The sequence below is a fragment of the Gavia stellata genome, chromosome 13 (genome assembly GCF_030936135.1).
Source record: "Gavia stellata isolate bGavSte3 chromosome 13, bGavSte3.hap2, whole genome shotgun sequence".
NCBI lineage: Eukaryota > Metazoa > Chordata > Aves > Gaviiformes > Gaviidae > Gavia > Gavia stellata.
Genome location: NC_082606.1, coordinates 13,006,849 through 13,029,150, shown reverse-complemented (window position 1 = coordinate 13,029,150; position 22,302 = coordinate 13,006,849). Strand labels below are relative to the sequence as shown.

Sequence of the window (22,302 nt, the reverse complement as noted above, 5' to 3'; positions counted from 1 at the left end):
CACTAAATGCCTTTGGCTCATGCATCTCAGTCACTTGGAGAGCTGTTGCAGAAGATATAAAAATGGTACAGCCAGAACATCCTTGCCTCTGGCTGCCAGGCTTCTGAGAGGCATAGCCAGCCCTATGGTTAAAAAGGTTAAGAGGTATGGAAGCTGGAAGGTGATGCTGATTTTAATAAGGACTCTAGGAGACTGAACAGACATACAGACCATTAAGCTTGACTTTATTGGGCAGACTGTGGGAAAAAAGAATTGGTAGGCACATATGGGTAAGTATGTTTGGCAGAGGAATCACTGCTGCTTTTGCAGATGTCACATTTCACAAACCGATTAAGAGTTCATTGAAGGATTCAATGAGCATGAGGATACGGGTGATCTAATTGATACTGCTGGTGCAACAGCTCTAAACTAAGCCCCATTTCTTTAGCAGTAGTTACTCTAGAAATACATCATTCATGAGCACTGTGGCTAGAGGTTTTAGGAATTATTAGCAATTTTTAGAGCTGTGTTCTACCATCTTAACACAAGCTGTGGAATCTCTTGGACTACTAAAATGTTAATTCCTGGACGTACAATAGATTGTGTGTAAATGGAGTGCTTCTTGCATGCAGAACCATGGAACTGAGGAACTGAACAGAACTGAGATTGTAGATTTGGATCGTGAGTAGTTTTGAAGTAAACTACATGTTATAACATAATGGACATTATCCTCAGATACCACATTATGTACTCTGTTTAGCTACCTCACAAGGGCCTTGTGTAAGACTGCCTCTTAAATCTTAGAGGAGTATTTATTTTCATGATATCTTACATAGAGAATGCACAAATTTTTTAATAGCTTTCATTAGCACATGTAACTGCTAAGATTTGATTCTAGGTTTGAACACCAACAGATGGACCTAATTTTTTCATTCAGATGAAACAACAAACTGTCATCGTTTATTGTATGCTTGATTAATGTGCTTTGGTGTTGTCTTGATAACTCGAAGCAGTGGCTTTTCCTTCATAATAATACGTTTTGTAATATATTTCCTTTTTATCTCCAATACACATTTGGCTCTGGTCATTGGTGCAAATGACACCGTAAACTCAGCAGCACAGAAAGATCCCAATTCTATTATCAGTGGCATGCCAATACTGGAACTCTGGAAAGCAAAAAAAGGTACTAAAAAACAATGTCAGAGTTCAGTACAGTGTTAGTTATGACATTTACTTTCTCACAAGAAAAGTACCAACATATAGAGAAATAAACAAGAAATGTCTTCTCTAAATTGATGCCTCACGAGATGAATACACATAGGTGCATGTTTAACTGAAAACAGCCACTGCCTATACAGAGAGAGCAGAACTCCGCAGGGGCCTAGAAAAAGAAATCCTAGCCATTTCCATAGGACCATCCATATATTGGAACAGCTACAGTATTGCATATTACCTTGCTTGCTTAAATCTACTTTGCTAGTTTTCATCGACTTCAGAAGATTCAAGATGTCTCGTTTCTTACCCCATTGTATTTTTTCAATGGATTCTCCTTTTAAAATGAGCAAAATCAATTACCCTATGTCTATGTTAGAGTTTATTCTGCATTTAAGAGTTTAAGAGTATAGTTTTGTTGGCAAATTCCCTGGCAGCTCCTTCAGGTATTGATTTTAAACCAGTTCCCCAGATAAAGTAAGCCATACTCAAAGAAAAGAGAAAGCTTTTGGCAATGTAAAGGTTTCTATGTTATATTTTTGCTAAAACAGTCATGATAGAAAAGAATGCAAGCATTTTTGTACTCTTAACTGACGTAAGTATGCAGATCAAAGCCAATACTCTAAACACACTTAGACGTGTGTGAGGTTGTAAGAGGAAGTTGCGCCATCCAACTTCAAGTAGACTGAGGTGCTTTACATGATGCTTCTGAAAACTGAAGCTGTATCAAGTTGCTTCCTTGTCTGCTGCAAATATGAAAAAAATTGACTCTGCAGCATTGATTTGGTCCAAAGGAAGCCTGTGAACAGAGATAGCTAGACAGAATGTTTCAGTTGCACAGCCTAATCATGAGAAAATGCAGGTTCAGGTCAGCTGGAATTCATGTGACATTTGGTAACCAATTTAGTCATGAAACTGAAGCCCTAAAAATAATTTTTGAAAGAAGTAAAACAACAGCAACGCTTGAAATTAAGTCTGTAGTTTCAGCTTGAGCAAACTTTTTTGCTGGAACCCAAAGTATTGTTCTTCTGTAGAAAAGACAGTTAAGATACTTTTTTTAGACTTACAAAGAGTCTGATTCTGTTCAATTCATTAGCATCTGTCTCCAAAGCATAGTTTCAGAAATGGTACTAAAGCAGACCTTTAGGCTGTGAGGGTGGCATTCAAGTATGGTTTAAAAAGACTCACTGATTATATAAGACACTTCAAAATGGAGTGCATCCTAGGAATGTTTTTTATAATTCAATTTTTAATTGAGTAGAAGTAAGGTTTTCCATATGGAAACCAACCTAGCTCATTATGATGAAAGCCTCAGAAGTCCTAAAGTATGTTTAAAACCAGGACTTGTAGACATTAACAGATATAGACGTTAATATGATTAGAGATTATATCCAATCATTGTTGATAGCATGTCTGTTGAAGATGATACTGAGACATAAAACATCACAAAAAATTAAAAGTCCATGTTATTTACCTCACAGACAACTTGTTTTGTTACAGTTACATGTCATTACAGATCATATGCACAAAAATGTATTCTCACAGAGTAAAGGCCAGGTCTTATCTCACTTTGGTAGGACAGAAGGTATATTATAAAATTTACAGTTACATGAACAGGTTTACATGCTGCTGTTTGTAAAAAAAAAAAAAAAAAAAAAAAAAAAATTACATTGAAACAGAGTAAATACTAGAATAAACAAAGGAATTTATAAACTAATTGTGTATTACATCAGAGGAACACTAACTCTGGTCTGATTATTTTATTCTCCAGTAAGTAATCAAAAGACAGCAAAGAAAACATCACGTTGCATTATACATAAAATCAATTTTTCATCAAGGGTAATAAATGTGCATGTTCACTGTAGGTGTTCATGCACATGATTACTTGAGGGAAATGCGTTTTCCTCAGTGCCAGGGTTGGTGCGCTTTTGCTCCTTTCCCCTCTTCTCTGCTAAACAAATGGCGGAGCACGATCCATGGCATTTCCTCTGTGCAGGTGAGTCAGAATTTCCATGTAGTTCAACACTCTCTAATTTATTTTTTTTCTCAGTTTTACTCTTTTAATTGTTTTGGAATAACCTGTTTACCCCTTTGGCCTGTTTTGGCATGCCCTGTTAAGCCTGGATGGATGTGCTTAACTTTAATGCAGGGAGTTGGGTTTGCAGCATTGGGTAGCTTTTTTATTACAAATCTAATACTTCAGTGCTGCTTGGAGATGCAAAGAAAACATGATCCTTTATGAGACAAGAGTAGGGAGCTACACTAGACTCATTAGCAGCAATATTCAGAATAGTGAAAAGGTATGAAAGATTATTTGTTTTTCCAGTGTATTGTTTGGAAGGATAATATAGCACTTGTGCTGGATAGTGCATCCAAACTTAAATGAATTCCTGGTCAAACTACTTATAGCTGAGCCTGTTAATGTACGCAGATATGTCTGTATCTGAAGTATACATTTGCTCTGTACATATAACAGTTTATTCTTTGATTTTGTAAACTCTGATACCACACTTCGATTTTTCTTTGTCTTTATGTTCGCGAAGACAGAAACATCATAGAAGAAAATCTTTGGCTTGTGTCCTTAATGCATTTATCGCTAGGAGGGAGGTATATATTCATATTTACGCATGTACACATACTTCTGTATAGCTCTTCTACCCCTGTTGTTGGAAACCCAGAAATTGTACCATCAGAATCTTTGAAGTAATAATACTCAGCCTTTAAATTTCCTGCTGAGTTCAACTGGCTTATGGGCTCAGCTTCATATGTGGAGACATGTTATTCAGAGGCAGAAATTAACTTTGCAGGTAAGGGAAGTGAAGCGCACAGGATCATAGGTCAGGTAGGACTCAATCTTGGGTATATTAGTGTGGAGCATTCTCTTCTGTTCACTCTTCTGTGGTATGTTTCTAAACATCCTATTGCAACACCAGTGATCTGAAAAGTCAGCAATAAAATCATAGTTTATTTGAATGTGGTAACAGCACCAGTATTGCTAAAGTTAGGCAAAAATTTCCATCTTCAGTGAGGTGAAAATACAAAGTCTTTTTTGCATTAGAGAAGTAGTTCCTACCTCTTGCTGTAGGACTCAAGAACCATTAGAATTTTTTTTTCTGGTAGGTAGTGGTGAAGAAACCACACCACTATGAGTGTTTTTACACTTTAATGCGCTACACTACTTTCAAAGTTCTACAGCATCTGATTTCTCTTCAGACTCCATAAAATGGCAGCCATGTGTTATCTTTCCCAACAAGTGAACAGGAAGAATGTTGTAATTTTTCCATATAAACACTTACTTGGCATGTTGGTATTACTTAAGTGTCACCAGTCAAAATCAACATTCTTACTAATGATAGCATTCGAATTTTACTAAAATAATGTCTCTCAAGACAAGGGATGACAGTTCAGGAATTATGTTGAGCCGTTCAGTACCTTAATGGGTGACCTCATATTCTGGTATCAAGACATCAGCGTCTTACTGCCACATAATCTTTTCATCTTAGTGGGAAAGCTTTCCTGTTTTAACATTGCTGTAGTCACCGTTAAAGTTTTGTGTTGCAAAACAGGTTTGAAGAATTCAGCTGATGAGCAGCTTTTTGCAATACTTTGAGCCACAAGTTAATGGTACCTGGGAGCGTAGGAACTGCATTATAGTAAATGATGGGAAACTAATAAGAAGTTTTCTCCCCTCCTTATTTTGGTATTTTCAAAGATAGGGATAGGTGGAATGGATTTTCACATCACATTACATTTTATGCAAGTATGCTAAGACCATCATTTATGAAGACAGACTGATTTCTAAAGCATTTGGGCAAAATACTGAAACTCAGTGCAAGAAAAAAGCAAGAACAGATCACTACATTATTCTGCAATTGGGCCTGAAGAAGCCTATGTGGAAAAATCAGATGGACTCAAACTGAAAAGAATTGCAAGAAGCAGTAGCCAATGATTTAAATCAGCTGAGATTACAAGTGCTTTGGAAGGTTCTGCTGTAGATTCCAAGTTGCCATCTTTTTTCAGTCTCAGTGTATTTTTACCCTATGCACTCACATGACCCTTTATTCAACCTAGGCTTGGATGACTTTTGTGCTACCTTCCAGGAAAGGAATTGTTTTTTGCAGCTCCCTCTTATTCATTTTGAGAAAAGGATTAAATCCTCCCTCTGACCAAGCATACAGGCATGCTGAAGTGAAGCCACTTCACGCTCCTGGCCAAACAAAGAACAAAAATACCCACAATAAGCAAAAGCAGATGGCTTCAGTGGCAGGAAATGAATGAGCCAGACTGCAGGTAAAAATGGTTCTCTGAACGCATTGCGGAGGTTTGTAATGACAGGTTCTTTGTTATCTGGGGCCTCCCCACAGGAGGCCAGATGTCTTCTGTTGTGAAAGGAGATAGATAGAGATGCTCTTCCTTTTCCTCCCCCTTTAACTTATGGCTGTTTAAGTTACTGCTAATGGAAGTGGAAGCCTGTTTTCCCCCTTGTTCTCTGATGTTTTTGGAAACAGAAGAGATAGTTAGTGAAGGGGTATTCTGATATGAAACAAAAGGCCCAGAACTGGCCTTTACCTCCCCATGACCCTCATTTTAAAGAATGGGATGGTCAGTGCTGCTAATTGCACTTGAAAGGATTAACCACTGGATCGCTTTCATTTGGTGGAACGAAACTATTCTTTAGTCTCAAAGCTGGAAAAATGTATCGGCGATATTGAGACATTTTCAGTATGAGGTGGATGACTTGGTTGGTTTGACTCCTTATACCAGTACTGAAATGAAATAGAGGATTTAAATCTTTTTTACAGAGGGAAGAGCAGGAGATGGGAGAGAAAGGGGAACTACAGCTGCTGCTCGGACAGAACAGATTTCTAGCAGAAGTGACAATAACCTCCCTCCTGCCCTCACAAAAGGTTATCACAGGAATATCAACAGACCATAATTAATTATGGATATTAGATGTGCCTCTGTCACTTGGCATAAGAATTGTTCTTGCATTACAAAGAATTTGAACCCAATTCCTGGACACAGTGTTCCAGATTTAAAATCTTTTCTGTACATTGATTTCACCTGAGAATTAAAATTAATTTACTTTTGGAATAGATTCTTAATTCCCATTGTTCAAATTAAGTGAGGTACACAAAACTTAAATTTGGAAACCATTTTTAACCTTATGAAACTATTTTCCAAAAGTAACAAAGAACAGCTTATACAAGCTTTTATCTGACCTCTGCTTCTTAAATAAAAAAACATGTTTTCAGGGAAATGTGTCTTGGAAGTAATTCTGCGCCCCCCCATTTTTCTCTCTGGTTCTTGTAAAACGTTAGGTCAGTGGGTTCATTTTATTTTTGTTTGTTTAAACTGGGTGAAAGTTTCCTTCTCAAGCTATTATACTTGTGTGATTTTTTTAAAAAATTACAGCAATCTTTGTTTAAGAAATACAAGAACAGATAGAAATGTCAAAAGACTATCAAAATTCATACCAAAGGAAATAGCATTAATCATTGTAAAAAGCCAAAATAACCTCTCAATAGCAATAAGAACCAAATGAATAAGAAATGTGTTGTTTCAATAGCACTGAGACATGACTGCTGATTTTTCTCATTGCCTGGTACATGAACTCACAATATACTTAACAGCTGTGCCATTATATATGTATATTTAAAAACAAGCTTTCTCATTCTGACTTCAAGCCTGTGTTTCTCGTGGTGCTGTTACAGTTCATGCACACTTCACGTGCACTCCTGTAACTTAACTAGCATTTCTTTTTGCAAATGGAGGAGATGTGGTTTGGTTGTCCACTGAAATGTGTTTTATATGCATTCACTTGTGCAGATAAGCATATAAATCTGAAGTATGACTTGCAGAGAGAGTGTATTTATCTCTTGTGTTTTAAGCAACATTAACTTTGATTTCAATGTCTTGAAGCATTAAAAAACATGGTACAAATTAGTTATTTGAGCCTGCATGAATTGCTGTGTAAGTGTGAAAAGATTTTGATGTATTTTTCAAGGCACTGTTTCTATGTTCACTGGGGTGTGAAGGTGCCCTCCTGGAGAGTATCACAGAATCACAGAATCACTAAGGTTGGAAAAGACCTGTAAGATCATCAAGTCCAACCATTAAAAAAACAAAACAAACAAACAAACAAACAAACAAAAAAAACCCCAAAAAAACCCAAACCCAAACCACCCACAAACCACAAAACACACCACAACCCACACCAAAACAACCCACCCACCCACACCACACAGCACCATGCCCATCAAGCCACATCCCACAATGCCATATCTACATGCTCCTTGAATACCTCCAGGGAGGGTGACTCCACTACCTCCCTGAGCAAATATGGATGTATATATGGACGTATATGTATGTATAAGTATGCTACAGGTGATAATTTAACCAGATTTGCTGAGGAAAATATACAACAAAAACTTCAAAATTTTTGTTTAAAAAACAATCTATTGTAATTTTTCAATCTGTGTCACTTCAACAAGATTTATTTTTTTCTGAAGTAACACACTTCTGAGAGTATTCAGAAATATCCATCTTATATCGTACCTCTAATGAAACATTTTTTTTTCTACCTTAAGACTGTAATTTTCACTAACGTGAATTTTTCTGGCCGAACATCCTAGTATGATAAAAATACATTTGTATAACTTTGCTTGTAAAGATATAGCTTAGGTCTATTACCTCTGCCAGCATTAGCTGTACTGGTATAGCCTGGCAAAGTCACACTTGTATAATTATATTCACATGTGATGACTTTGCCAGCAGTGATACATATACCAGCAAAAATTTTATCAGCAAAGACAAAGTTTTATCTACGCTCTTCAAATTTGCACTACTACTGCAAAAGAAAAAACGCAGCAGATTCTTAGTCTGCCTAATTTAAGGAAGTCTGTCAGAAATGTGGTTGGAACCACCATCTTCCCTCTTTCTTGTCTCTGCAATTACTTTTTCTTAGGTCCTGCAAAAAGATCTACATTTTCAGACAACTCCTACAGTGCCACGAGCCCCTTCTGCTGCTTAGAATACAAGTATGTGGCACCTACAAAATTTTACTGTCTGTGATATGCCATAGTGACATTTAAGTTAGCGTTCCCCAAAATAATAATGGTATTATATAATAGTAATAAACACTTAACTAAATTAACTTGTTTGAAGAAGTCTAAAATTATCTAAGAAGTTGAGAATAATCTTAATATAACAGTATGTGAATGGTACTATAGAAATCACGCGCTGTATAATGACGTTTAAAGAAATTGCTCTTTTCTATTACTAGGACAATTTTCCAGAAAAAATCTTGAAAGTACATAATTTATACTCTATTCACTTAATGTGGTCTTTCATTTTGTATTGGTGTGTCCCCCCCCAGTTAAATACCATCCTAATAATTTCAGTAAGCTTTTGATGTCGTGAAAGTGAAATCACTATTACTGGGTAAAACACAAAGAAAACACCTGAAACAAAGTATTAATAATAATAAAAAGCTAACATGCTAATTCCTTTTTACAGTTAGAGAGATCACTCCTTATGGCTAGAGGGGCCAAGTCCTCCTATCCCCACCTCAGGAAATACTCTCACTGTGATAAGTGTATCAGGTCTGTAGGTTCAAACACAGCAATATTTAGCAAAGCACAACTGTTTTCAAATAAGTAATTCTAATCAGGCTGCTCATCTGAGTAGTTCTACAACCTCAAGCACGCAGGACATGAGGTCTGCAGCTTACTTTTGGAAAAACACTGTAGTCATTATTAAGAGTACAAGCTACTTCCAGACTTCATTTAGATAAAAATAGTTACATTTGTGCAGTTTATCATTACAAAAGAAACAAAATAAAATGTAGTGTTACTTACCTATAGACAGATATCTTACTATTTTCCTGCACAACACTTGGCATTTTTAATCAATGTGTACATAAATGAAAAGAAAAAAAGCAGATTATCATATTCTCCTTTGTAGTTCTCTTTCAAAATCTCCTGATGATAGTCCACAAGGAAATAATAAATTGCTTCTATTGTGGAAAGGTACGTATCTGGCTTTCCCTTCTGATGACGCCAAAAGCAAGTTTTCCTTGTCTTCAACTCAATTTGCAGTAACCCTGTCAACAAAAAGATGACGTATATTTAGACAATGTGGATTGGTGGATGGGATGCCAAACAAGTCTTTAGTTTTGTGTTCTGACTTTGCTGCTTGCCTGCTAGATGCCTGCACGCAAATAATTTCTCTTCCTGTACCTCCATTTTTTTTCATCTGTAAAATGGAGGTGGTAATTTTATCCTCCTTTGCGGACCACTTGGAAATTTCATGAAAAAGTGCTGCAAGTTCTAGGTTACAATCCTCATATTTGCAGTTAAAACTTCTAGATTATCTTTTCATTCATACAGCCTCACAGCCCTCAGTAAACTGCAGGGTCTCTTCAGATAGGAAGAGTGAAACCCACACCTACAAAGACTCATCAATATTCATAAAATTATTAATAAAATTCATCTTTTGCAAAGCTAATACCTTTCAAGTGTAAAACAGAATCCCTCAGACTGTTAGTTTTGCTGAACTGAGGAATATTTGCTAAGAGCCAGACGCTTTTCATTTATGCTTGTCAAGTAACTAAAATTTCCCTGGGATTACTCAGGAGTAAGTATGACAGAATCTGGTGATTGATTTTATTAGAAACTATTCCCACTTGAGATGAAAGAAAGAAATTTGGTCTCTGTATGGCATATGAAAATCTTTCATCTACTATAGTCTCTGTAACTGTTTTATTATTCAGCTGAATTTTAAACATGTATCTGGATTTTTATGTTCCTTAAGATGCACAAACTACTCAAAATTAAAACCACCTTAATGTGTAATCACTTTGTAAACAGGATGGACAATTGGATTCTAAAGAATAGCGTATACACCTGTCAAATAATACCAGGATCAGGTTGTAAAATTATCTTTTACTAAATGTTAAAATCAAATACTAAATGTGTGTCATGGGGTGGTTTAATACAAGTAATAGTATAAATAACAATATGGTTTAAGAATTGCTTGGAAGTTGTGGACAGCAAAGTTCCAGTAAGGTCCAAATTCAGGAGCGCAAACTGGCCTACAGCCCAGCACTTGTAATTCTATGCTTTTTACCTTCTAACTACATTTAATTCTTTCTAGTGTAATTGCAAGATGGATTTAGTTGTTTGCTTTGAAGTTAGTAATGTATATCTTGCATTGTTGAAAAAATCTCTTCTACAGCTTTTTTTTTTTTTTAAAAAACTAAACAGGAGATTCCATCACTGAATTTAAATGTTATTGTTGGCATTTCAGAACGAAAAATTCAAAATAATGTAGTCTAATTGTTACCTCTAATAATCCTATACATGTGTATTCAAAATAGTTATAAGAAACTGCATTAAGCTTGTTTCCCTCAAGAGGTTTCAATACTTGAATTCTCAGCCCTAACCAAAGTGAAAACTTTCATCAAATTCAGTGATGTTTCCATCTTATCAGCAGTGAACTTAATTTAGGGGACGATTCCTCCAATGTAAACTCCCACCTGTTCGTGGTCTGAATACAAACAAAAGTTCACTGAAGGCAAGACCACTGATGCTACTAAGCTTACCACAAATGCAGGATCAGTTAATTTCAAACATAGCATTTTAGGAGTTTTTTTAACAAAAAAAAAAAAAAAAAAAATTAGAGGGGGTTAAGGGTTACACTTCACTGAGCATATTTGTATCATCTCTATGGTATTTGTATCTATACAGCCAAAGGCAATGTTTTATTACAAATACTGATTGTTCATATGAAAGCTTGCAAATACTAAGGAAATAAACATGTTGGGCTTTTTTTAGCATCCACATACTTTGAGCTCATTAGAAATCAAAATTTCTATGAATCTGAGATCAAGTGAAATGGAAATACAGCTACCTTTAAATCTGCTTAGGTAATGTAACCAAATTTCCCTTACAAAAGTTATTCTCCTGTGTATGTGTCTTACAGTAGACAATACGTTTCAGAGATCTCCCACCTCTCCTTAAGCCTCCATTTTTTCCTGATATGCTACATCCTATTATCACAGCACAGTTCCTGTGCTCCCTCCACCATAATAATTGAATGCTCAAACCTAATCATGTTTGGTCACTGATGTTACATCGAAGAGAGATGTTAAGTTCTTATCAACAAGCCTTACTGTAAAGTTTACACACATGCTGAAGCCTGTTGCTTACTTTGAGCCTTCCATCACCTCTTCATCACTATAGTTCGTGTAGCGAACTGGGAGATCCACTACTTCAAGAAATACAAGTGCTGAAAATTTTAAGTAATGAGTAATTACAGTTTGCACCTATGGTAGTAAGAGTGTAACCTCTTACTAATGTGCCTATTGTTATTTTAATTATACTGTTAATTTCCTAAAAAGGTAGTAGCTTGAAAATGCTATTTCAGGCAGGAATTCTGCTCCTTTCCTAATCTTTTAGATTCCCAAGGTTTGAGTAACTTAAGGATTTAGGCTGAGGAAGAAGGGGTTTACATACCTTGGATTCACCTTGTCTCTGCTATGGCCCCTTGAATGATGTCAGCATATGTTATTTTAGAAAGAATGTGGAAATTCATGATAGAGTTCCCACATTTTCTTTGCATTACACCCCCAAGTGTGATTTTGAGGGAAGAAGAAAAATGAAAGTATGAGAAGAGGACAAGAGATTTGTCAGAAAAAGAGGATATGGGGAGTTTGCCTCAGAGAACATCAACTTACAGCTCTCAAATATCCTAGCTGTGCATAGGCAAAGGCCACCATTTTCTTGCAGAAATGAAAGAAAGCACAAAAACTTTAAAAAAAAAAACCAAACAAAAAAACCCAAAAACCAGACAAACCACAAAAACCAAACCAAAAAACACCAACTAAAGCAGATGTATGATTCAGCCTTGTACAAGAGAACGTATAAGCTAATAAAATAAGACATTTGGCTTATACAAAGCGGATCAAACTTACAGGAAAAAATACCAAAGCAATCTGTTTCTTTAACAACCATGTTGATGTTGCCAATAAGCTTCATCACTTATATTAGTGATCACTTTCAATGAAGTAATCAATCCTAGACATTACCAACTCTCAAATATTTCCTGTCTTTAACACAACTGATTTAGTTTTGCTTTCTAAAGATATATTACACCACTTTTCCAAGATATAGAAGTATTTTTCATCCAAGTTTTCTAGACTGTTTTTTTTTTTTTTTTAAGATTGATGTACTCATTCGCTTTTTCTTGCAGTACAATTAGCTAGGTTTACTCTCTATATAAATGCAGGCTTACAAAACACAAGGCTTTTCTTTACATTTTCTTGGTTTTGTTAACGTTTCCATCCAGTATTTCTTGTAATTTCATCTTTCTGAATAAGTATAGCAATTACTTTTTATTTGGAATTATGAACACTCCTTTTAAAACTTTAATATATGAGGAATATTTTGTTGGATGATGACTTCATTTGTAGTTGAACTGAAAAATGACAACAGTTCTCTATTTTTTCATGTGTGTAAAACATAAAGATTTCATCAGTTTATGCCTAAAGAAACTCTGCCCCATTCATCTTGGAAGGCAGATTGCAGTCTCTAAAATGAGTATTAATGCAACTTACGTACTTTGTGACAGGCACTAAGGAAAGCAGTGAATGCACGAGTTGTGCGCACTGCCCTAGTTGCTGTATGGAGGGTAAAATTCTTGCCTGGGTGTGGATAAGTGAGACTCACTTGCATGACACTAGTCACACCTTAGAGCAATCCTGAAAGGTGCTCAGGGAAAGAGAGGACTGCAATACAGCTGGAACAGAGATGAAGTTCTAGAAAAGAGGGAAGAGTCCGCCAGATGAGCATTTGCATGGGGTAACTGGAAACCATTCTTTAACAACAAGCACGAATTTTTGACTGATAGACTGCATAAGCTTCCACAGAAATCTTCAGTTCCCCTGGCTGCCTGTTACTTTTCTTAAATTCATCCTTTTAAAATAAGTTCCAACTGCTTTACAGTAACTTGCAACATACAATTACTCTAATCTTTATAGTCATACTTCAATTTATTTGATAGAGTATGTTTTGTGTTAAACTAAATACTTAGTAACAGGATTTTATAGAATATAATCACAGAATCATTTAGGTTGGAAAAGACCTTTAAGATTGAGTCCCACCGTTTAATTAGCCAATACATTATACTAACGTCTCACAGCTAAGTGCACCTTTTTCACCAATGAAAGTTATTTTCAAACTCCTATTTATCTCAAAGGAAATGAAATGCTATTGTTAAATTGTTTTATCTTTTGTGGTTTTATTTAGAATACTTAACTGTAAACTTCTTGTAATGAACCTAAAACAAAAAACCTTTACAGAGTTACAAGTTTTTGCTTTCAGAGATGGGAGGGTGTGGAGGGTGAGCAGCCATTCCCCTTTTGTCTGGGAAGTACTGAGGTCACTGAAATGACACGAAACCAAGAACTTTACTAGAAAAAGAAACTAAGCCATGACATGCTTGCCCTGTATCTCCTAGATTCCTCTTTCACCTTCTAGTGGCCTATATGCTGCTAGTGGCCAGTCTGCTCTAGTACATCATCTGGGTCTTCTGAAAAAGCAGATAGCCACCTGCAAAGGAAATCTTTCTGTCTTCTTTCAGAGGCCATTCAAACTACTGTTCTTCTATTGTCTGATGTGACAGTTTCCATTGTGTGAGATTGAGGAAATTTGTTCCAATAGAGAAGTGGGAGAAATAAATGTAAATGCTTTCTTAATACTAGTCTTATCATTTTGCAAAACAAATTATATGACATGAAAAGTAATGGAGTCTTTGGCTCAGGAAGTCTTCTATAGCACTGAAATAGGCTGTTGAATCTTTCATGTATACTCATACATAGGGTTAGGTATACGCTTATATCATGCTCAGGTCTGTTATATAGACATATGTTTCCTTTAATTATTTCTGTAGCAATAACATCTCAATATCAACTTTTTTTTTACCTTGAAGTCGTTCATCGGTTATTATTTTGTTCGTTTGATTCCAGGTACTGTCAATAAATATTATTTTCTTCAGTCTAGCGCCTTCACTCCTGTTGCTTGAGATGCATTCATTTAGATTTTTTTCTTCTTCTTTAGGTTCTATCTTTGCTTGCTTAAGAAATGGCTCTCTGGAACAGTCGTCGTCATTATTACAAACACCTTTCTTAGCGTTTTTTTGGAGATGGAAAGCAATATCTTTTACTGAAACTGAATTGGGGCCTGGAAATATAAGTGCTATCTAAATGAAGAAAAGAAAGAAATCTTGAGTGTCAGCAATATCTAATAACACACCAGGAACTGTTTCATTAAAGAACAGAAATTTTCTATCCCCACCCACAAACATTTAAGTCAGGGGAAGATGAAAGAGTGTCTCTTAAAAATATTCTATTGTCTAAAAGGATAAAAGATGATGTTAAAATAATGCATAAAGATACTTATTAGAGATCTTTAATTAAATGTCACCTCCATGCCTCTGCTACCACCTCTAATACTTCTGTAAAAAGTTTTTTTTCATCTAAGACAATGGTGTCAGCCCTGAGGAAGTTCAAATTTCACTTGTCATTGCAGTATATGGGTCAGGAAGGCCATAAAAAATAGTTTCTAATTTCATTCACAAATTTTAGATCAGAGCAAATAATCTCTTCTGCCCTTGTTGTCTATTGCAGGTCCCACAACTATCTTACATGAAAAAGACCAGTGATGGCCTCAGGTAGTATTTTTTCAGTTGCTTATTGCAGCATTCAGATTCTGTGGCTTGGAAAGCCTGGACAATACAAAGTCACTGCACTCTTTTCCCACTTTTGCCTGCCTTCCCCATTGCTCCTTCTGCTTTTTTTCAGCTCCCTGCCTCTTTGCCACCTATGCTTTCCTTGATGGCTCATTTCTTGAAGAAAATAACATGTCTATGAACTAGGTATATTATCCTCCTCTTCATGTAGTCAAACAATAATGAAAGTGTTAATTATGACATCAAATGTGTAAATATTAGATTTCAGATTAATCACACCATTTAAATGAGCGTATAAATCCAAGTTCATAGCTCACTTTTTTCATGCTCTGTGCTGACCGTGATAGACAATTTCAGTACAATTCAGACAATTTCAGACAATTTCAGTACGTTTTCCCTGTAATAGTGAATGTTAAAAATTTTAAGGAAGTTTAAACACTGCAGCTGCTGAATATGATGAGCACAGCACCTAACTGCTGTTTAACTTCCTGTAAGTTGAATACTTTCATATGTTTGGGCAAAATACTTATAGTACACAAAGAATCAAATTGTCCATTATCTGAGGTGGTGAACATAGGAAATTCAAGGTGGTTAGATAGTGCTAGTTTTTCCAAGCTTTGAAGGACAGTCCGTAACCACTGCACGTTTGTAGGCCCAAGCTTTGAGAGAGCTCAAGATGGAGTGGACTAGATTAACAGAAGAGTGCTTTCCTCCCACTCCCTCCCAGCAGAGTGCAGTACCACTGCAGGAGGAAGTACAGAAGATACCTCTGCATCTCCCCACCACAAAGCCCTGCTATCTATATAGAATTCCTTACTTCATGTCTTTTTTCTTCGTATTCTGGAATGCAAGGGTATTTATAAATTGTAACATCATCAGGTGCCAGGAGCTTAGCATGCACAGCAGTGCTTTTGCCATCTGTTTCATTTGGGTGTTTAATAATGTCAATCTTCAAAGGTAACTACAGTAAGAAAGAAAAAAAAAAGAAATAAGCAATATTTATGATCATACATACAGGTACAAAAATTTATGCAAAATCTAGGAGAAATCCCTGTGGGCATGTAACTAAGACATATTTGACAATTTTTGACAATGTTTTTGTTTTAATAGGTTTAGAACTAAACTAGAGACAAGTGACAGGAAGCACCTGTTACATTCTCTCAGTTCATGTAAATACCTAAGTATGCAATGAATGCAATTTGGAATGCTGCTGCCATAGTAGTGTGGTAAAATCTCTAGAAATAGTATCAAGGTAGATAAGATGTGGTCTTAATTTGAGCAACATAATGGTCCTAAATATGAATGCTTATCTGTATTAGGTATTCACCCTGTTGCAAAAATGGCCACTTCAATGAAAATACACCTAAATCCACTAGGTCAAATTTCTAAAGTACTTCTAAAGTATTTTCACGATGCTTTCGAAGTACAGTGTCTTCAAAATGCATTTTTGTTCCTACGTGATTTTGCAAAATGTCTCTTGGTCCCCTTTGATGGTTCCTCCAAGTATTTTAGCTGAAGGGTATTACACTTTTTAGTCTTTATTTGTATTTTAAGAGTGGTTATCTGAATTATACAACCATGACACTTAGGAATGCCTTTTAGCTCACTTTTTATGTAAAATTCACTCTTGATCATGGACAAATCATATTTTTTGTTCACAATATACTCTGTTCTGGCCAGAGTTCTTAGAAACTGGAGAATGAAGTTAAGAGCACTGTAAAGAAACTTCTAAAAACTAAGTGAAAACATAGTCATTTGCATGAGAAGCTGGGTGACTTCAGCTTATCTTCTCATCTAGTAGGTACATAAATGTTTATGTGAGGACTGGAACATTGCCAGTGTTGTACGTGTAATTCCTCAAATAAGAACAATAATTTTATCTAACTGTAGTTTATTCATACTTATAGCTGTGTTCAAGATGAATGTCCATAAAGAATGAATCAGAAAAGAAATGGTCACAGGCAGACTGTTCTCTGTCCCCAGTAACTAAAAGGCACAAGAATATTATAAAAGATCCATAAGAAATATTAACCTTCACAGTCGGAATTTCTGTGGTAGGGACAGTTTCAACAGGAACAAAGCATGTGTAACAATAAAACATCCTTGAACTACTGCATCGGGGGCATTTTGATCTCCCACTCTTTTTTGCCTTTTCAAGTACTTCCTGCGATGCTAACTGTAATTGTTGAAGTGGGTTATCTTGAAACGATGATGGAGTCTGCAATTCTAGACTTTCCAAACATTCAGTATTTCTTTTTGGTCCTTGAGAGTGTTCTTCATTTAAAAATGTAGATGAATTTAAAGACATGGTTAGCTGAAACAGACAATATGTTGTAGCTGTTAAATAAAAATCCAATATACTATGCACTGATTTATTGGAAATGATTCTGTGTGATCCTATTTAGCAAAAAATACTCATCAAAGAAGGTATTTCCTATAACAGAAAGAATAATAAAATAATCTGATTCAGTTGTTATAGCACCAAGAACTCCAAACAGATTTCAGGAGAGCATGAGATAAACAGCTAGAAAGAACTTGAGATCTGTATCCTTAATGCACATATATGCACATTCTTCATTTTACGAAGATAAGTTATCCCACTCACTGAACTCGTGCATTTTTTTCCATCACTAGGATCAGTGTCTAAAAGTTTATGGAAACACTAGTAGACACTATTTACCTGAGTGAGCAGTCCCATTAGTCTTCAGCATGACTAGTGACAATGAATTAAACGTCTACAGGACAGAAATCCATAAAAGTTAATTGTACAAATTTAGATCTCTAGCCCGAAATTTATTGTGTGTTGGCAAACCAAGCCACCTGAATGAAATCTCTGTTGACAAAACTTTGTGAGATAAAAGAAATCTTCCAGGAGCAGGGCTTGAGGCTGAAAAATTAGTCTCGAGCGCCAACACCGCTTTGGTGCTCCATATACCAGATAATAAGTGCTGACCCAGTCTAGACTCATTCTGCAAGTTTGTATTTATTTAATAACATCGATGGATTTTTTTTCAGGCTTTCTTCAGGACAGATGTTGTCTCACCCTCTGCAGCTGGCAAAAAATTTTCACTGTGTACTCTGAGTAATGTATCAGAAGCATGACTGGATGCCCATACCCAATCCAGACAGAATTAGTATTGCTGTGTGCAGAGGCTCAGAGTCACAGTCACAGTTTTAGTGAAACCCTTCTGACTCGATCACGCAGGGTCCTCTCTGGTCTTCAAAGCAGCCCCCAGTCAGGAGCCTGCACAGCCTGCAGTAGTTACAAACTGCCTTTTGCACTCTGTGCCGCATCACTTAAAATGAAAAAAGACATTCTCAGTATTTACTTTCAGCTAATTTAGGTTTACTTTTTCATGTCAGGGTTCACACTTGTGAAATGATGTAACAAACCAGTCATGTTTAACAAAAACAAACAAACAATAATTCCTGAGATGTGATCCAAAATTAAGTGTTTAAATAAAACCAAGTGTAATTTAATTGAAAAATAACAAAACCAAAACACGGCTAGCTTTCCAATAAAAATTTAAAATTAATCCCAGAAAAATCAGTTGTTATTTTCTGGTAAAATTACATACTCATGCATGCTATGATACCTTCCCCTCGCCCGCTGACAAGCTCTAACTTTTGAAAGGTCAGGGATGTCCATTCAAATAAACACAAAATCTAATATGCACACAGATTTTATAGTGCAATTTGCTTTTAAATATCTCTGAGAAAAAGCAAATACACTCTAGACCTCAGACTAACCCGTACTATTATCAAGTTTCCTCAAGAAGCAAAGAGGGCGAGAGGCCCTGTAATTTGACATGCATTCCCAGGCTGCAAGCTGATTCTTTTCAGTATAATGTCTTATGGCACTGTGGTGTTCAACTATGACACCCCGAAGCACTTTCATTATTGATACTGACAAGAGATATGCTGCTCTAATGGCACAGGAAAACCTCTGTGGTCTCAAAATAATAGCTGTTCACAAAGTTACAGCAGTATACATACAGTATACTTCTCAAAAAAAGACAGCAATAGAGTTTACACAACTTGTAAGATCCAAATCTTGATTCAGACATAACATTTTAAGACTGTAAATAACAACTCCATCTACACCTAACTTCCAAAACCCAGATAAATCACTGCAGCTGGAGAATACCCTCCACATTCCAACGGCAATTCTAAGACAATTTAAAATCTCAGGACATAGGGGTTTTCTAGAAAGTTCATGAAGTGCCAGAAAGCATGCTCATCTCGGTTACTGCCGTGTGCTCACTCATCTCTGCTCACTAACGTCTGCTGAACCATGTGGAAGCAACATGGTTGGGTCTCAGCTTGCAGCGATGACAGCTGCTGAGGAGGCAGCTGATGCCCTCAACCGCCCGTGAGGCGGAGCGCCGTCTGGCCATTTACAGGGCTGGGACTCTTCTGTGGCAACAAAGTCCCAGGGCAGCGTAAAGCAGGCTGTAGGAAACGCACCGGGACTCTGAGGGGCACAGACCTTTGTTGTTGTGGTGTCTCACGGAAAATCACAAAGCAGTTCTCCTCTCTCGGCGTGACTGAATGGCCCCTGTGGCTGCAGGGACGCCAAGGCCTCTGAGGGCAAAAAGCCGCCTCCTACCGCGGGCCGGCCTAGCCGACGGCCACGGCGGCGGTCTGGGGCCGCCCCCCGCCGTGGAGAGAGCTGCCAGGGCGCCCCACGCACGGCCCCGAGGCCCCGCCACCCCCGTCGCGGCCGCCTGCCCCTCACGGCCACGGGGCTGCCGGAGATGCGCTTCCTCCGGACCGTGCTCCCTCCTCTCTCCTTCCCCCCACTCCCGTGGCCTCGACACCCTCGCGGTGGGGCGGGGAAATCCGCACCGCACCGCACCGCACCGCTCCTCACCCGCTCCCTCGGCTCCAGCCCCTCCGCGGGCCGGCACTCGCCGCAGAGGGCCGCCCGGCTCTTCTGCGGCCCTCACAGGCCCCGGAACGAAAGTGTCGGGCTCGGCCAGCGCGGGGAGGAGGGGACAGGAAGAGCGTGGCCGGGAGAGTGCTTTTCGGCGGGGAACTGTTGCTAGGGGCCCTTAGTGACGGCGCGCGCGTGCCGCCCGCGGCCGCTGAGGGGCAGGCAGAGGGACTGAGGGACTGAGGGACTGACGGGGGGCCTGAGGGTACTTCTCCGCGGAGGGGTGTCCTCCTGTTCACAGCTCCGCGGCCAGCCGGCTGGCCGCCTCTCGGGGTTACCCCCGGTAGAGGAGGACGGCTGGGAGCAGCCCGAGGCCGAGAGTGGCTCCTCACGGGTCGTCTCGAGCACTGGACTCTGTGTTTACTTGAGGCCTCCGCCCCGGACCGGCTCTTCCACGTTTTGTGTCTGAAAACCCTGAACAGAAACCACATCCTGCTACCTGCGAGGAGAAATCCGCCCTTCCCAGCCGGTGTCCGTTCCCGCGGCTCCCAGCCCGTGGGAAACGTCCCCTACGCTTTACTCTCCTGGAGGCGTTCCCTCCATGGAGAGGGTCCCGTCCCGCGGGGTCTGTCTGCCCGGGGGAAGTGCCGGGAAACCATTGTGGTGGGGGGTTGAAGGCTTTGTTTCACTCCCTTGTTAACTCCAGGAAAGCTAGATCACTTAGTGGGGTTTTTTTTACCTGCATTTTTTCCCCCCACCTACTGCATACTTACGGTTGACACCAAGGGCTGGAAGAATTGTGTTGCCGTATTCCTTTCTTGTTTTGCAACTCCCTCTAAATAAGATATGGGATCTTTTCTGTGGAATGCCTTGGCCTGGATGAGGATGCTGCTCAACAGGAGCACTTACCCAATGCTCAGTGTTCAGTAACTGCATGTTTAGGTTGAAGTGACCCAACTAAACCAGGAATTTTGGTGTAGAGAATATTTCTTTCAACTCAGTGAAATAAAGTCTGTGATATATTAGTTGCAATAGCCTTAGGGGAAAAAGTTGACATTGTAGGCAGATTTTATGCCAAACTTTGATCTCCATTACACCCCAAAAACCTCACTGAATTTAGCTGTGTTACATTCAGTGGCAGAGGATTTCTACCAGCATTCTGTTTTTATTTGTTTTGTTTTGACCTGATCCATTTTTCATGCTAGCAGTATGTATGTAATACCTTGCAGTAGTAAGCAAAAAGGGCTACATTTCACCATCCGTATATTTTTATCTCCTTATGCTGTGACAATACATCTTGATGTGCAGTAGTTAATTATTTTGAAATAGAAAAATGTTTATTGGACACAAAGAAGACTTTTATAATAGTTTTAAAATTCTTTCTTGCCAAACTTAATTATAGTAAGTTTTACTAAGTGTACTATCTCTTACTTTGTTTGAATGATTTCTTTGTGTGCTTAATCCAGAACCTGTTGTTTGGGAACAAACAGAGCCTGCTCATCATTTAAAAGCAGGCTCTGAAATTTGAATTACTCCTTTATATACTTTTATTCTATACAGTTATTTGCACAAAAGCTGTGATATTAACAAAACCATTTTTAGGAATGGTTGCTATATCATTTTTGTTTGGGGTTCTTAATTTCACAATTTACTAAAAATAATTTTTTTTCAAACTGCTATTTCTCACACTTGGTTTCTGCTCAGATGTAACAGTGTAAAGTTTGAGTTTTTAATTACACTGAACTCAGAAGATACCAGTTGATTGATTTCAGTAAGACTTCTGCTAATCTGCAACCCTCACATTTCTTCCAACTTCTAAACAAAAACTGAATATGTAAGAACAGAGCAGATTTGCCAGGTGATTGGACATTTGCTTTTTCTTCCATATCTATTTTAGAAGTACATAAATAATAATAGTATGAATATTTTGTATGGAGGTACTGAGAAGAAAATGGAAGTTCTGCCTTTATGATTAAGTGTCTTTACATACCTTTCACATTTTTAACGTGTTTCTTGACATCTAAGAATGTGTAGTATTCTTCTGTTTATTGGAAGAAATGACAATGAACATGCTCTATATATGCTATAGAGATAGCTTTGACTGTCAGTTTTAGTTATCTAAAGTTTAAATATTTGCCAATATATGTTATCTTAGGTTTTTTTAAGGCATTCTGATGAGAACAATTCTTACTGTATGTCAGCAGAAAATGCAAAAGCCTCCTTTTACTTTTGAAGAATTCTTACAGTCTCAAGATTTGGTAAGTCTGACTGCTTATTATTTTAACTACCCGTGTGTATGGTGAAGTGAACATACAGGAGTCGGGTCCTGAGGAGAGCCATGTGAATGTAAATATTGAGAATTGAGTTTGAGCATAGATTGTATTTCCAAGAGCCTCAGGCAGTGGAGACTAAGAGGTTCATAGAAATGGCAAACCTTTAAGAGAGCAGCCTCTCTGTTGTTAACTTCCCTTTTTCTCAAAGCTAAA

General features: G+C 37.8%; 1 protein-coding gene across 1 annotated transcript; it reads right to left on the bottom strand.

The window, feature by feature from the left end:
* Positions 1 to 2,946: 2,946 nt before the first annotated feature.
* On the bottom strand, positions 2,947 to 20,752 carry DTWD1 (DTW domain containing 1). Its single transcript, XM_059824125.1, has 6 exons — positions 20,726 to 20,752; positions 19,814 to 19,876; positions 15,758 to 15,901; positions 14,175 to 14,451; positions 9,051 to 9,295; positions 2,947 to 4,128 (listed from the first exon to the last, which is right to left on the bottom strand). Exons 1-5 carry the CDS (start codon positions 20,750 to 20,752, stop codon positions 9,069 to 9,071), a joined length of 738 nt encoding a protein of 245 aa, XP_059680108.1. The 3' UTR covers positions 2,947 to 4,128; positions 9,051 to 9,068.
* Between the last annotated feature and the right edge of the window lie 1,550 nt (positions 20,753 to 22,302).